The 16623-nt window shown below is 34.5% G+C and overlaps 2 protein-coding genes across 10 annotated transcripts in view; both read left to right on the forward strand.

The window, feature by feature from the left end:
- The window catches only part of LOC129740150 (inositol polyphosphate-5-phosphatase A), a 67378-nt gene extending 61560 nt beyond the window's left edge, over positions 1-5818 (forward strand). For all 7 annotated transcript variants that reach the window (XM_055731756.1, XM_055731763.1, XM_055731759.1 and 4 more), the window contains 2 exons: positions 274-310; positions 2839-5818. In XM_055731756.1, the coding sequence (XP_055587731.1) occupies positions 274-310; positions 2839-3188 (387 nt within the window). In that variant the 3' untranslated portion in view covers positions 3189-5818. The remainder of the gene's footprint in view (positions 1-273; positions 311-2838) is intronic.
- Positions 5819-11304: 5486 nt separating this feature from the next.
- The window catches only part of LOC129753869 (actin nucleation-promoting factor WASL), a 54329-nt gene continuing 49010 nt past the window's right edge, over positions 11305-16623 (forward strand). The window contains exon 1 of one of the 3 annotated variants that reach the window (XM_055749721.1): positions 11305-11590. The gene's annotated coding sequence lies outside the window, so the exon portion shown is untranslated. The remainder of the gene's footprint in view (positions 11591-16623) is intronic. The other 2 variants (XM_055749725.1, XM_055749731.1) reach the window with 2 other exon arrangements.

Raw genomic sequence — 16623 nt, forward strand, 5'->3', positions numbered from 1 at the left:
TTACGATATTTTACGTGAACCGTCCCCAATAATTACTGTGTGCTGTGAGCTGTGACCTCTTGTATCTAGGAAGTTACAAGATCTGAACATTAACTTAGAATTATCTCCCAACCAACGCTAGCAAACGTTTGTCACGTTTACGGTCAGCCTCGCTGGATCTTTATCCGATGTTTATTAAGAAGTAGCCTTAAAAAATAGCTTAATACCAACTATACCATCTCACATCCCTGAAAAAAACTAATTTCTAATTTTTCCTCTTTTGTACCGTTTCAGCCCATTTTTCTCAGCATACGAGTGAAGACGAGTCAAGGTATTTTAACTAACTGTTCCTGTGATACTACGCATGCACCTAAACGTGTTGAACACATTTTTGATGGTAGTTCTAGTAGCGCTAGTGCCAGTGCAAGTGCAGACGATAGCTTTAAGCAATTGTTTAACCATCTCACCTCGACTAGCGATGAAAGTAATCGACTAGCTGTAGTAACTTCCCAGTCTTTAGTTAGTGTTAAACCGAACAGCCTCGATACCGCCAATAACAACAGTCACGCTGAGCTTACCACCTCCAATACTGGAATGCGCACCAATGCTACTACTAACTCAGAAAATAGGTTAGGCCATTTGGATTTAAATGAAGTTTCGATTGAAGAGCGCTGTTCGAACTGTTCCGATCGAATAGAAGCCAACATTGATCAAATTTTGGACGAATTAGATATACCGTTTGCCGATGATTACAGTCCTGGAGACCAGTTGGATCCGTCAAAAATTGCCCTGGACAAAACGATAGCTCCTTCAAAACCTCCGCCCAAGGTGCCCTCGATAAGTGTCTTCGATACGGAATTTAATGCAAATGTTTGTATGTGTGCCTCACTGTATAGCAGTAGCTTTAGTTTGTCAGGAAGTGGTCATAGTCGAACCGGCTCGATTCACGGTCTTGACCAACAACAGCCCTCCGATACTAGTCCTCAGATTTGCCCCAATTGTCGGAATATAATCAAACATCAACCGACGGAACATCGCAAGACGCTGGTTTCCAGAAGGATGATGCTTGCCAATGATATCATAGTGAACCGCATTGATACTCACTATCTTAATACATACACTTCGCCGACTAGCGGTGGAAGTACTACGGGTGGGAGTGTAGCTGTCCATCGGCATTTTGAACCATACACCCCGGAGAGTATCGAGTCTCACTCGCCTGTTCCGGAATCCATGGACAAACTCGACTTTGACGACACTCAAACGGTTATGCTCGTTGAAGAGGAAGATCAAACAAAGAACAAACCGGAAGTCAACAATCCGGAAACTACGATTCAGATCACTGGTCAAGTTGACAACCACCAAAAACAACCCCTCCCGATACCAGTAACGGTTACAAATTCCTCGAAGAAAAACACCTCCAGTGGAGTGGCAGGAGGAGGCGTTTCCCCCCGACAGCTAAAATCCCGGCTGGAGAAGCTGAAACGAATCTCGGACCGACGAAAGCAGTACCACCAGAGCCGAAGTGGTACCGGAAGTGGAGGAACCCTCGTCGGGGGTGCCGAGGAACAGCTACTAACCGCCAATCGATCCCGCACTGCCGGCGATGGTACCGGCGACCTTACTGAGCTAGGCACCGGAAGTAGTTGTTCCAGACGTCGTGGCGCCCAGAACCGTGGCAAGCTGGTGGACTGTTGTCGGCGGTATTGCTGTTGCTGTTCGATTGCTTAGCATTTGAGACTTAATAAATGTGCCCAACCCGCTTCACCTAAGTCATTTCCACCTAGCCTAAGTCTGTCTCGATTATTTGTTTTTTTTGCGACCCTCTTCCCCCTCTGCCTTCACTGATTGTACTTAGATGTGTTAAGTTTATAGTTGTTTTTCTTCGTGTGAACCCGGTCTAGTGTTTAGTAGACTAGCTAGTTACTTATGAAATGGAAACTGTACAATAATAGAGAGTCATTATTTATTTTAAATTTTGTGTTTTATTTATTGCCGCTTTTTGTGAGTGTGTTTTGTGAAAGCTTCTTTTATTTTTGGTTGGATATTAAAAATTTAAAAAAAAAAACAACAAGAAGTAAACCTGGTAATTAAAGAAGGGAGATCTACAGGAACATTACTTCAAAAATGCCATAGGTCTAGGGCTAAACTAGGGCATAAATACGATAATTTGTATTATACTAGTCTGCAGGATTATCATCAAATGCATACTAATTTGATTTCTGATTACAAATTATGATTTAAATTCCATGTATTGAGATTGCTAATTCAGGTTTTGGAATTTGGTTCCAAATTCAGATTTAATTCTAACTTAGGAAACTTCAGATTTGTATTTCAGGTTTAGATTTTGGATTTAAGATATCAAACTACGATTCCAGATTCAAATTCAGATGATGAGGTGATTTCAGATTCAATTTTCCAATTCAGATTTCAGATTCAGATGTTAGACGTCAGAATTCAAATTCAAATTTTGGAATCCAATATTAAAATTAGGAAATCAAAATGTTGATAGAATGTTGATTTTTTTTTAATTAAAAATAGGTAAAAAAATAAACGTTCAAATGGTTGGATATTAAATTCGTTTCCAGGATTTTTTCAGTGTTTAATCGTAACGGAACTGTTTTTTTTGTTATACTACAGTAAGTATCCGCTTATCGAAGCATTATTGTTTGCATGTTTTAAAGTGATTGAATGCTGCTTCCGTTGCGAGTGCACGTATTTTTAGCTTTTGCTGTGAAAAACATCCAAAATTATTTTTTAAACCAAGCTCAGAGATTAATCAAATTGAATATTTCAAACTATCAAAACTGTTTTTTTCCGTCAACAAACAACTAAAATCGCTAACGAAAACAAACAAACCAGGAACCTGCCAGGAAATGTCCGACGACGATCTGCACACTCGACTGCAGGAGTACGAAGATCTGAATGCGCGCATCTGTGACGAACCCTCGTATCAGCAGCAGGGAAGCGCCAAATCTCACTACATTCAGTTTACCCCAACGCAGTCGCAGGAATCGACGACCGGTTCCGAGACCAACAACACTTCCGATGGCGGTGGCGGAGATGGAACGACAACGACGACGACGGAGACGGTTTCCTCCACCAGTGGCGGGGAAGATTCCATCGAAGGTGATTCCGTGTTCTACCAGCAGGGACCCGGATCCGGTCCCAATAGTATGGCCGCCATGATTTTCCGAGAGACGACCGTTTAAGGCAGCTTGGCTCAGTGAGACTTGATCAAAAAAATTGTTGTAAGTTTTTCTACGATGCTACGGGTCCGCTATTTTCTTCCAAAACTAGTTCGATTGTTTAGAAAACTCCTAGTTTCATACTCACTATTTTTAAGAAACGATATTTTTTTTAAATATGTTTGTCTAAACATATGTTTTTATCACATTTTGATGAAAGAAATGTATATATCTCCACAAGAAAAAAAACCAAATGAATCTGATCTACCAAATTACATACCCATTATTCATAGTATCCAATCTATTTATTGATTATCTAAAGCTGCTTATCATAGGAAATCGTTAAAACAGCGGAACGAACAACATTCAAGGCGTATTAAGACGATTTGAGTCAGCGACCGGAAATCAAAAATAAGAGCTTACAGAGAAACAAATTTGATGAAACGAATAATATTCACACTTGTCTGTGCCATATTGTTACCGCCGAAATATGACTTTCTAGTCAAGTTTTTTTTTGTTCGTGATCATATACCAAACTACTTAATTCAGTACATGATGTCCCAGGAAACTATTAAAATGCTGACTTATTAAAATCTTCCTGAATCTGAATCCAACAGTTATTTCTAGGGTCTTCTAGGGTGAAATTCCCTCAACCGTTGAAAAAAGTTCATTAAATGATTGTCTGTGTAACGAGATTTGAAAGTCTTTTTTCTAAGTTGTTTTCTGTATTTTGAAGCAATTGACTTGAGAAGGAATTAAAAAAAAAAAGGCTTCTCAAACTAAGTGAATGAGCCCACAATACTTTTCATGTGTTTTAAAGCTTGCAATTGTATTCTGGTTTGTTTGAAGAGCCCTAAAATCACCTCTCTGGAGCCACCGAATTTGCTCCAAACCACAATCAGAGAGCAGTGCGATATTCGCAGTGAAACTTTAGGACAAGCAGCGCTAACTGGCTCTCAGTGTCAGAACTAGAGAACAGGGTGATTTTTAAGTTCGACATAAACCAGAAAGAATAAATTTCTTAGCTAAGCTAGATTTTCATCAATCATGTGGCCTGCTTTATCTCATCATTCCAATCAGCAATTTTCTTTTTGGGTGTTTTTGAGGCACGTTATGCTGATTTCTTGAAAGAACATCTTATCGTAAACGAACAAAAATATAGAGTCCTCTACAACATGAATTAAAAAAAAAACCCTTCCATGTTTTTAGATTTTGCTTAAATTTAAGTACAGTATTATAATAATCATAATGAAAATATCATAATATTTAAGTTTTTAAAGCTGCAACACGCTAAAATATGTGAATTTCACAAGAGTTTTGAATAGAAATACACTTTTTTTAAAGTATAATTAATAGGAGTTTATTTTTAAGTGTGTTTTGAGGTAGCCAAAAAAACACTATAATTACCTACAAATAAATGTTTTGGTTGAAATTTTAATTCTTATTAATAAAATTGCAATTTTTTACAATTTAATTTTATCAATTTTAGGCAGGAAATAATCACTCCATTGTTAGTTCTATCTGTGAAAACCAGTTGGCGCTGCATGCTAAAAAACTTTCTTCCCTGTTCAAAAAATTTGTTCCGGTCCGGATTTGGTTCATTTTCCGTACGAAAAAATCATACCAAAACAGAGCCTGAATATTTGACTGATCTAGGTTGAACATCAGTCAATTTGATAAAAGGAAATCTCATTCCCCCTTATTCTGCGCCGCGCGTGATGTGACGATAGTCGAGTCACCCGATTCCAGTAGTCGCTTTAGGTGAGAAACGTCTTTTAGAATTAACTTTTTGAGTTATTATCCTAATCTAGTAGTCACCGTGAGTGAAAAATCGTATGCTCTGTCACATCGGTTTCGGGAATAAGATGACAGACTCACACGACTCCGACTCGACTCGACTATCGTCACCTCACGCGCGGCGCAGAATAAGGGGGATTGTCTCGTTAGAAAATATGTTTCAAAAGAGCACTGAAATTAACCATGCTCCAAATGAATGAATGAAACTCAGCCTGTTTAATCTGGCACCGATGTTCTAATCCGGGGTGTAGCTGACGCTAATATTCCCTATAGGAGATTCATCCCTTTTCAATATACTTATTGAGACAGTTCGGACTGATCGATTTTTTATCATACTCATTGACCAATCGATACACCCCCAACTTTTAGAAAAAATCTATTAGATTCAGATTGAGTAAGATTTCTAGAATTTTTTTAATGTTGAATATTCTTTGTTGAATATGTTACATAAATTTTACCTACTATTTCATCAACAAATGTCCCTTCGTTAAACTTCCTAGCTGAAGTAGTACTATAATATTCCAAAGCATTCAACAGAACTAAATCCCGAAGGAGTAACCAAAAATGCTGCAGCGTTATCGAACAACATACCCACACAAACAATGTCAATCGAATCGCAATTATTCTATAAAATCTCGCTCTCCCTCTATACATATAGCTGTTACAGTTCTTCGCTTATCTACGAGGGATGCAGGAAATAACCACCAAAAGAGTAAACAAAAAGAAAAAAAATATAGTTAACAGTTTGGTAGCAATTTATATAACTAGTTTGGATGAGATAGAAAACATGCAGGGAAAACTCAGCAGTTCTGGATCGACTTTTTGCCTATTTTTCGGGTATAAAAAATAGTAAACAACGTTCAAAATCAGTTCAGAATATCTTTAAACAAATCTAACTTTCATAATTCTTGGTTCTCTGTGATTTTAAGCACACTTTTAAGTATCCATATGAACATTTATTCAACCGTTCATTTAAAGTTCATTGAGGAAGATTACCGTTGATAGGTCCACAAATGGATTAGTCCATCTCGAACAGAAATCTCATCCAAAGTTAAAGTCGATCAAAATGCTAAAGATTTACAGATTTAAAAATAAAGTTAAAAGCAAAAAAACGGTAAGCCATGTTAAAACCTATAATTAAAAATCAACAATTAAAAATAGAAATAAAATTCATTGATTGATGTTGTAAAAGAGACAGAGTTTGTGTGCAGAAGTCAGCAGCCAATTTGTAGCGTAGAGAATAACAAACATTCAATCGACAATGCGTTCGTGCCATAGTCAGTGATCTCATACGTTTAGAGGAAGAAAAATAACAGCAGAATAATTAACTATACATAGCAAAATATATTTCATCAAAGAAAAGATAGCAATCTTATTACGGTATTTATACAATGTCGGTGAAATAATGGTGTTACACACGACGATATTTGGAAAACTTTATTTTTTTCGTCTGGTAAAGTCATCGAACTTACATAGGAGTGTACTTATTGTGCGTAATTTGTATTTGCGGTTACTAGTCAATATATATTTGTAGGTTAAGACTTTTTTTTATTGCCTAAACGCGAGTAACGTCGCTCTATTTGAAGCTAATCAAAAGTTGTGAATCGATGTTTCTGCAAAGGTGGGAAATCGATTGACAATCCAGCAGATGTGTATCAGATATAGAACTTTTCAGTTGGTAGTTGTTTATACAAACAGATTGCCAAAATTTAGGTTGCCGATGGTTGAGTAAATATATAAATGACTTAAAGATATATATGTTGTTGAAATAAATCCATAAATGTAAACATATCCGCATTACCAGAAGGATATTCGACTAAACACATAGACAGATAATATAAAACTGGAAAAACGATGATGATGGTTGATAATCGAAATGAATACCTTAAATAAACAAAGAAAATAAAGTATAACTGTGCAATACATACAAAGTAAGATGATTGGCATCAATCGTAAGTGTCGTCGTCATTGTTGAAAGAACAAATTCCTCGATCGTTTTGAATCTCGTTTATAACTAGGGGCTCAATAGCGGCACGTCATCCAAACATACGGGAAAATTGTGCCAAAAAGTACAAAAAAGACATTAAATGACAAAAAAGACATAAAATGACATAAATAAATTGACCATAAAAATGTCAAAATTAACAAAAAAGACGAAAATGACAAAAATTATAAAAATCACATAAAATTACCCAAGTGACAAAAATTTAAAAATTATTTAAAAAAAACCCGAATTGACAAAAATGACACAATGTGCATAAGTAAAATAATGACAAAAATGCAATAAAAAAAAAATAAAAAATGACAAATAAACCCAAAATTACAAAAAAGACAAAAATTAAAATTTTTGCTTAAATCACAAAAAGAACAAAATGAACTAAAATAAAAAAAATACCAAAATTACAATAACAAAAAATATCAAAACTTACGAAAATTACGAAAACTGACTAAAACTATTATGTATAATAAATGATAAAAATATTTAAAAAAAAAACATAAAATGACTTAACGACAAAAGTAACAAAAATGACAAAAAAGATGAATTTGGCATAAAATGACGCAAAATTCATATTCAAAATTCAAAAATCATATTAAAAAATAAAAAAGTTGATAGAAACTGACGAAATTGCAATGATGATAAATAAAAACTAAAATCACAAAAATTGAACAACCAGGAAAATTGGGAATATTATAAAAATAATATAAAAGACAATTCTAAAATGACAGCGTGAGGATAGAAATAACTGAAATCACAAAAATGAAGAAAATGCGAAAAAAGACAAAAACGATCGAAAATGACAAAAATTTCCAAAATTATAAAAATAGACGAAAAAGACCAAACTGAAAAAATACAAACATTACAAAAATAACAAAAATTGCAAAAATGATATTAATTCTACTGAATCATAAAGCAATCGAAAGATTCCCTTTAATTCAACCACGCTATAAAACAAGTTCAGATACCGGTATTTCGAAAGCAACTTACTCTTCTTCAGTTGGTGTTCTCGAATCGAAAAGAAAGTAAGAGAGTTGAAGATAGTAAGTGAGAAGGTAGTAAGTGAGAAGGTAGTAAATTGAATAGTGGTTGAATTAAAAGGAATCTTCCGATTGCTTTGATTCCGTGGAATTTTTCATTCAAAATGACACAAAATGCGAAAGAGACAAAAATGAGAAAAAGGACATCACTGACAAAAATGAAAAAAAAAACAAACAACTAGACAAAAATGACAAAAATGGTAAAAATGAAAGAAAATTACAAAATTGGTAAAAATGACTTGCATAGTAAAAATTATTTTCGAAATTTTATTGCCGTTATACCATCAAGTAGCCATTCACCGCCCAGTCACCATTTACCGCCCAGAATCACCCTTTTATGTGTATTTCGAAAAAAGAGGGGTGTTTTCCCAAAAATAAGACTTCCATTCTGTGTTGGCATCATTTTTCGACCATTTCACTGAAAAACATAACTTAATTATGCTAACGCTAGCCAGAAATAAAATATTTGGTTTTTCGTTTCCGGTCAAATTATTAAATTCAACGCCTGTTAGCGAACTGAGCATTCATGTACTCCTGATGCAAAAAGGGTTTTTGTTTCCAAAAAAGTACTTATTCGATCTAAAATCGACTTGAAACGATAGTTTTATTTTCGTAGAATAGATTTGCATTTGAAAATTTTCGATTTTTTCAATAGTTGTTGTTTTTTGGAACGTTTAGTGTTGGGCGGTAATTGGTATGTAAACAAAAGTGTTTGTTCCTAATGACCGGTCACGCACAATTTCTTTGTTTTTAACGCAAATATTGTGTCAAATGTTTAAATTTTAAGTAGCAGCAGTTTGATTATGTTAGAAAATGATGTTTTATCGCTGTAAGTAAACGGTTACTTGAGGCTGTTTGCCGGGAATCATCATTTTGTCAGTCAACGCACTTTGTTGAATTTGAACAAAATTTACGGGAAAAATTTCACAAAATGTAGTCTCTCAAGATCCAAAATATGGTTTTGACAGCTTCTTACATGAAAAATACCAAAAAGAACCTGTTCCGTGTTGTTGCGATAGTTTTTCCTTAAGAAAACAGTATCGGTAACGGAAAAAGTCGAGTGGGCGGTAATAGGGCCAGTTGAACTCCCCCAAGTTTAGTTAATTATTTTGAATAGCGTACATTTTTCGCATTCCACTAAATTTTTTATTGATAGTAGAACAGTTTTGAGATGTATTGGAAAAAAAGCGCATAAAAATCTGCCATCGTTGTTTTATTACACATGTTTGAAGTTGAAAAACCGCTTAACTGGGCGGTAGATGGTGACTTGATGGTAATTTGCTATAATATTTTAATGGCATTTCGGAGAGATGAACTGTAGTAGAATGAGAACGAAAGATAGGAAATGATAGGTACAGAGAGAGTTAAAGCTAGGGCACATTGGAGCATTAACTAGTTTTAGAGTTCATTTTGCCGAAATTCCATAACAATATTGTAACAATAACTAATATGACGGGAATAATAAAAATTTAAATAATGACAATAATGGTAGAAATAAGGAAAGCGACAAAAATGGTAAAAATGACTTATATCACAAAAATAACAGGAATAATTAAAAATTAAAAAATTGACTTAAATCGACTAAAATGACTTAAAGGACAAAAATACAAAAAAGACAAAAATAACAAAAAATACGAATTTGCTAAAATTGACAAAAGCACTAAAAGTACAAAAATGCTGAAACAGACAAAACTAACTAAAATGGTAACAATACAAAAATTTGAAAAAAATTACACCAATTACATAAAATAACAAATATAAAGAAAAGGAAAAAATGCCAAATAGGGCAAATATGACATAAAAAGACAAACATGACAAAAATGTAAAAAATGGCAAAAATAGTAAAAAAATGACAAAAAATACAAAATTGACAGAAAATACAAAAATGATAACCATGAAAACAATGACTGATCCTTTAGGAACATTTATAATAAAAATGATGAAAAATGACATGAATGACATAAATGACTAAAATGACTAAGATGATTTTTTTTTTTTTTTTAACAATTCTTTATTTGAAACGGCTCATACCTTCAGGCTTTAAGGAGCCAAAATCGATTTTGGTTGTTTACAATTGTTTTCTTAACTTAACACTTTGTGAGAGGAGAAAGGAAGATAGAAAGGGAAATATGAAAATAAAAAAGAAATTATAGACGTTGATCGATAGCTTTTAGAAAAAGGTAGATTTCGAACATGTAGTCCAAATCTAGCACAGCTAGTACATCTCTCACTGGAACATGAGGTGGTTTTCCTCGGGCCCTAAGGGAGTCTATTAAATTCGTTCTGGCGACAAGATGGACCTCACACGACCAAACAATATGCTCGATGTCATGGTAACCTTGGCCGCAACTACACAAATTGCTGCCAGCAATGTCAAAACGATAGAGTACCGCGTCTAAGGAACAATGATTGGACATGAGACGGGAAAATATACGAATAAAATCCCGACTCAGGTCCAACCTATTAAACCAGGGTTTAAGGCTTACCTTTGGGATAATCGAGTGGAGCCACCGACCCTGCTCATCCTCGTCCCATTTGCGCTGCCAGTTGACAAGAGAGTTCCCTCGTACCAAGAAGTAGAATTCGTGGAAGACGATTTCACGTGGATAAGTGTCGCCTTCTGTCGCCCCCACCTTTGTCAGAGAGTCTGCCTTCTCATTGCCCACTATCGAGCAATGCGAGGGAACCCAAACAAAGGTGATGGAGACTAAGATGATATAATGACTTAAAGACAAAAATAATAAAAATGACATAAATTTCAATGATAAAAATGACATAAACTTTAAAAATGATAAAATAAACAAGAATTTCAAAAATGACTTGGATGGCAAAAATGACAAAAATTCACACGCTTATCCAGAAAAGGGGAGGGGAGGTTGTCAAAAATCTCATTTTTTCTATCCACGTGGTATCTGAACGGCCCCTAATGACAAAAATGGCAAGATTGACAGATGACAAAAATTACATATTTCAGAAATTATTAAAACTTGTGAAATTGTTTTATTTGTCATTATGTTAGGTTCACTTTAAGTTTTGCAATTTAAGAAATTAAAAAACGGAAATTTATCCAAAATTTTCAAGATTATCAAAACATCAGCATTATAGATGTTTTCTGCTGTCCATTTTAGAATAATTCGGAAATGTTCACAACCAGATGCCGCACCTTCACATAACAAAACACCTCGATAAACACTGAACAAACCACTATCTCAGTTGCGTCCCATTTTGATTAAAAAAAATCTGACACATCCGTGCAATAGTATTTGTGCAATCGTGCTGCCATGTTTTCATATCTTTCGTTCGACGTCGGTCGTCCGTCATCTCGCATCGCTCGCTTGTAGCCAGATTACGGGAAAAAGTGGAACTGCTGGCTGACTGTGGCTAGCAAGTCAAAAATACCCCACAATCCGCGCTCGGAACCCATTCGAAAGTGATCGATCCAGCTGGTAAGAGCTTGCCGGGCACCGGAAACGTCTAGTGCGGATCGTCTTCGTCGTCGTCGTCGGTTATTCCGTGGGTGACAGTTTTTTTTCCCCTGTGTGTTGTTTCTCTTGCGGGGGACACTGTGTGTGATTTGCTTCCTTTTTGTTACGGTAAGGGTGTATCGCGATTTTTTTTTCATTTGCGTGGAACCAGTCATCGTTCAGTGAAGAGTGTTGTTCCGAAGGTCTCGTTCCGTGTGAATCAGCTTTGTGTCTGGGTTATGGAGCAAAGTGATTGACGAAATACGAAAGACGACATGGTGGCCGCAGGGGGAACTGCGACAGAAGGCAATTGTTGGCTGGACTTTGTTGGTGACATCATACAGTTTACGCCTACAAGGGAATTTCGAAATTTAGAATCGTTCGGGGAGATTGGGATTTACTGTTACGGTCTACCTACGCCTCTATCGGAAAGGGACAGAGGAAATTAGTACGATTTAATTCTAATTTCCAGAATAACTAGTTCAAGAATGAATAAGATTACTTATTGGAAAGATACCTTTTGCATAGATGATTAAAGCAATGAACTCTATCTATACGAATTTCAAGATCCTTGTCCAACAAGTATTAATTCATGGAAGTTTGTCATTCTAGCTTTTGAGACTATGCAAATAAATACCAAAAAGATTATTCTTCTTTAAAATATTAAAGCTTTTACTTAGCTCGAACTGAAGAATGGCAAAATTTTATTATCTAGGTATAAAAAGTAACAACGAAATAGCAGAAACAATTACAAGCGCTTTATTCACATCTACGCTAAGATCCGAATTTAAATGGTATCTTGCTCTATCTAAATCCGCATATTTTGACCACAAGATATCTACAGGCATATCGTTCCCCTCTTTTAAATTTTGTTATCAGGGTTGATTTAGCACATATGTACAAACATATTTTTCAATTAGATTCCCCCTCGTCACAGACGCTGGGACATCGAAAGTTGCTATTTCAATTTGAATACGTTGATGTGTTGTCTTTATCATTCAATGCATGACATTTTTTTAGATGAGTACGTAGGTATATCACCTGCTGAGGCCGCAAAAATAAGCAAAACGCAGTATAACAAATTTGGAGGCTTTACTTTCAATCTTATTCAAGTCAGTCTTAAAAGTAGTAGAGAAATTTTCAATTTAGTTTCGAACGATTTTGTATAGCACAGATGGATGTTAATGTTTTTTTTTTAATTCTTTCATGGCCGTAGGAACGGGGAGTTTTTAGGATTAAACCAGCCCCCCTCCTCTCCATGAGAATCCAACAATGCAAGCAAAATGGTCTTCTCTAAACACAACATTTTATATTCTTGATATTTTCATGAACGACTGAAGTGAAGAGTAACAATCTCGAAACAGAACTAAGGCTAAAACCTCGAAATCTTATCCCAGGTCCACAGTTCAAAAAAATTCTCACTTTTGATAGATACAGTAGTTTCTCGATTTTATCACTGTTCGATTTTATCAATACTCGCCAAATTCACGCTCGATTTTATCACGGTTAGTGTTTCGATTTTATCACGCTTTTTTAGAAATCATTCAGAAACCATTTCCAGCACCTTAATTTTCGTTCAAAAGCGTAGAGCGTCTTTGTTCATGAAATTTTTTATGGTTTTTGTTGGTTTATAGTTATTCTTGCCATTCTAAGCAAGATTGTCCCATGTGGAAAAACGTGCAAACGAGTAAAACGCGATTGAAATATCAGCTATATTTAAAATTTTTCTCTCAAACTAAAAATTCACCGACAGTTTTTTCGTAGTGAACAGTTCAAGTTGATCATTTTACAATGTTTTCTTCCAAAAAAATTACATTTCCTACAAAAAAAAACAGCAAATTAGGGCCAAAAATGCTCCGTGTGACACTTTTGCGTAGAATCAGAACGCATGCCGATGCTAGTTCTACGAAAAACTGTCACACGGCTAGAATTTTTCTATAATTTTAAAAGCTTGAGTAGTTTAATTCTTTCCCAAAAACTCATGCTAAACCGTAATTTGAGAAATACGTTCCTTTTTGTTTATAAAAATGTATAGTTGAGTATTGATCCTGTAAGTAGTGCCTACCGAAAAGTGTTTAGTGAAAAATTCTCTGAATAAAACACTCAAGGCTTCTCGCTCCTCCTCTGCCCTCTATTTTAGTGTTCTTTTCAGTGAATAACATTAAATTCAACAGTTTGAAATCATCTTAAGACAAGTTTTTGATAAAGTTTGCATTTTTCATAGAATTTTCTCTAGTGTGACATTCTTGCGTAGAACTATCAACATAGAGACAATCACCTTGATGAAAATTTCGTATAAGTTCAGAACAAAGTATATTTGTTTGTGTTTTTTTTTTCGAAAGTTAACACTGAAAGAGACCGTTTCCAGCAAAAAAGTGAAAATGACCCGAATGTCACATGGGACATTCTTGCTTAGAACGGCATCAATGATATGAAAATGCCATCGAACTGCTTACTTTAGCTGTATAATGTTAAAAATCGCAATCTGGATTTTAAAACACTTGTAATAATCGACTAAGTATTTTAACGCAACGCTAATTGTTGCTAGTGTTGTTATTTGTGCTTGTTAGCCGCTCAAAAAAGTAAACTTTTTTGGCTATGCGAGTCAATTAAAGATGTGGGGGAATTTAAACGTTTTTGAATAGAGATAAGTGTTTCTGATTTCTTTATTTAATTTGTTTATTTGAAAGGGTGGCGTGCGCAATAGACTGAGTCGATTTGGAGTCATTTTTGAATTTCTCAAACCCTGCGGTCTAAAAAGCTTCGTCTTGGTCCAAAACTCATCCATGATTTTTTGCAGAATTTTTGAGTTACGTTTACATGAGTAAATTTGAACTTTTAGGTTTGTATGGAAAAATTGAATATTTTGTACTGAAAAATCAACACCATTTTTGTTTCTTCTGTGGAACCGAGCCAGTTGATGGTTTTTATGCCAATTTATGTAATTCCTAAAGGAAATTTTCCACTGAACAACTTTGTTGAAGATATTAACTTCCTATCTTATTAGGTAAAAAAGTTATTAGCTGTTGAACGGTATGTCTTTTCGCATTGATAAACGATAAATTCAATTGACATCACTGCTGGTGCCTAGCGAGGTATTGCATGACTTATTTCCATGCAGTACTTCGCAAGGCTCCAGCAGTGATGTAAATTGAATTTAATGTTTATCAATGCGAAAAGGCATACCCCTGTTAAAGAGCTAATAACTTTGTTACCTAATAAGATACGAAGTTAATATCTTCGACAAAGTTGTTCAGTGGAAAATTTCCTTTAGGAATTACATAAATTGGCATAAAAACCATCAGCTGGCTCGGTTCCACAGAAGAAACAAAAATGATGTTGATTTTTCAGTACAAAATATTCAATTTTCCCATACAAACCTAAAAGTTCAAATTTACTCATGTAAACGTTACTCAAAAATTTTGCAAAAAATCATGGATGAGTTTTGGACTAAGACGAAGCATTTTAGACCCCAGGGTTTGAGAAATTCAAAAATGACCCCAAATCGACTCAGTCTAGTGCGCAATCCTGATTGGACAGTCTTTAGTATTGTCTGGATGGAAAATTTTGGGAGATCAAAATGAAATTCTGCTAGCTTTGCCGTAAAATATGTAGATACCTTGAAAGAACTAAGATTTCTACATATGAAAAATAAAGGATTATCTGCCCTAAAGCAAATTTCGAGAAACACACTTTAAAAGTCTAAGTTGAGCAAATTTCAAAATATTTTTCGAAAATGTAAACTTTTAAGTTAATCAAGTGTGAATGTAGGTGCAAAGATTAAAATATTGAAATTTAAAATTTGAGAAGAAAATTTCTTGATGCAGTTTTCTTTGAACTCTTTTTCAAAAATCGACATAAGAGATAACGACTGTTAAATTTCCACAAAAAACAAATTTTTCATTTTATTTAGATATAGACTATTAAATTGATATTCTACTTGATTTTATTTAAAGAAAAAATCTTAAAATTGCTATAGAGAAGAATAATTTGAACTAAAATCGATGCTATGTGTTTAGTAATCTTCGATAATTACATCTTATAATCAAAATTCATTGATACAAAACGTTTCCACTATTTAAAACATTATAAATCATTGATTAAAGACAGTAAAAATACTGTTTTCCAATTTTATTTTTAGTTTCGCCAAATTCACGGTTTCGCCATATTTACGGTAAAATTTTGTTTGACCGTGATAAAATCGAAAAACTACTGTATTTAAAGACTGTACTTTAAAAACGCAATCAAAAGTTGTTCACAATGCGAATCGAATTTTATTCGAATAATAAGATTAGACTCACTAAGGTTGCCAGATTACCCGGATTTTCGTGGAATGTTTTCACTTTTTTGCAAAATCCACAGGTATGAAGTATTCATTTAAAACGCGAGAAAAACACACTGAATTGTTCGCTGGAATTCACCAGATGTGCAGCAAAATTCATCAGATGTGCGGTAAAATTCATCAAGTGTGCACAAAATTCACCAAGTGTGCGGCAGAATTCATCAAGTGTGTACAAAAATTCACCAAGTGTGCGGCAAAATTCATCGAGTGTGCAGAAAATTCACCAGATGTGCGATTCCAACTTTTTGATTTCCATTTACATGGGATTCGATGAATACTTCATAGGCCTGGCAAAATCAATGAAAAATTTAAATTGCGTGATCAGAAATATGTATTTTGCGTCGAAAACAATTTTTTGAGCAAATTTTATCCAAATAAACTGGCTGATGTGTTACGATGAAAAAAAAACATTTTTTTTAATTTTTTCTTGATGTCAATTGAAGAATTCCTAAATTTGTCTGGATATTGCTCAGATTTATGGTTGTAAAATTTCAATTCGAATTTCCGGATTTTACAAGGTTTCAAGATTAAAAAGTCCGGATTTGTCCTGTCCGGATGGGTGCGGAAAAATATTTGCTAACCTTAGATTTGAATCAGTTCTGATGTTTTCTGGAGGGATGAAAATCCCGAGAAAAAAGAAAAAACAAGTTCTTATGTTCTAATACTTTATTCTGGATTTTCAGTTCGGTTCATCTTTGGGACAAAATCCTGATTCGAATCTTGGTTTTGCATTTGAAACTAAAATTAGATTCATTTTACATGTCCGAAACTCATCATACCGGAATATTGAAAGAAAATATAAAAAATTACAAACCATTTT

The sequence above is a fragment of the Uranotaenia lowii genome, chromosome 1, assembly GCF_029784155.1.
Source record: "Uranotaenia lowii strain MFRU-FL chromosome 1, ASM2978415v1, whole genome shotgun sequence".
NCBI lineage: Eukaryota > Metazoa > Arthropoda > Insecta > Diptera > Culicidae > Uranotaenia > Uranotaenia lowii.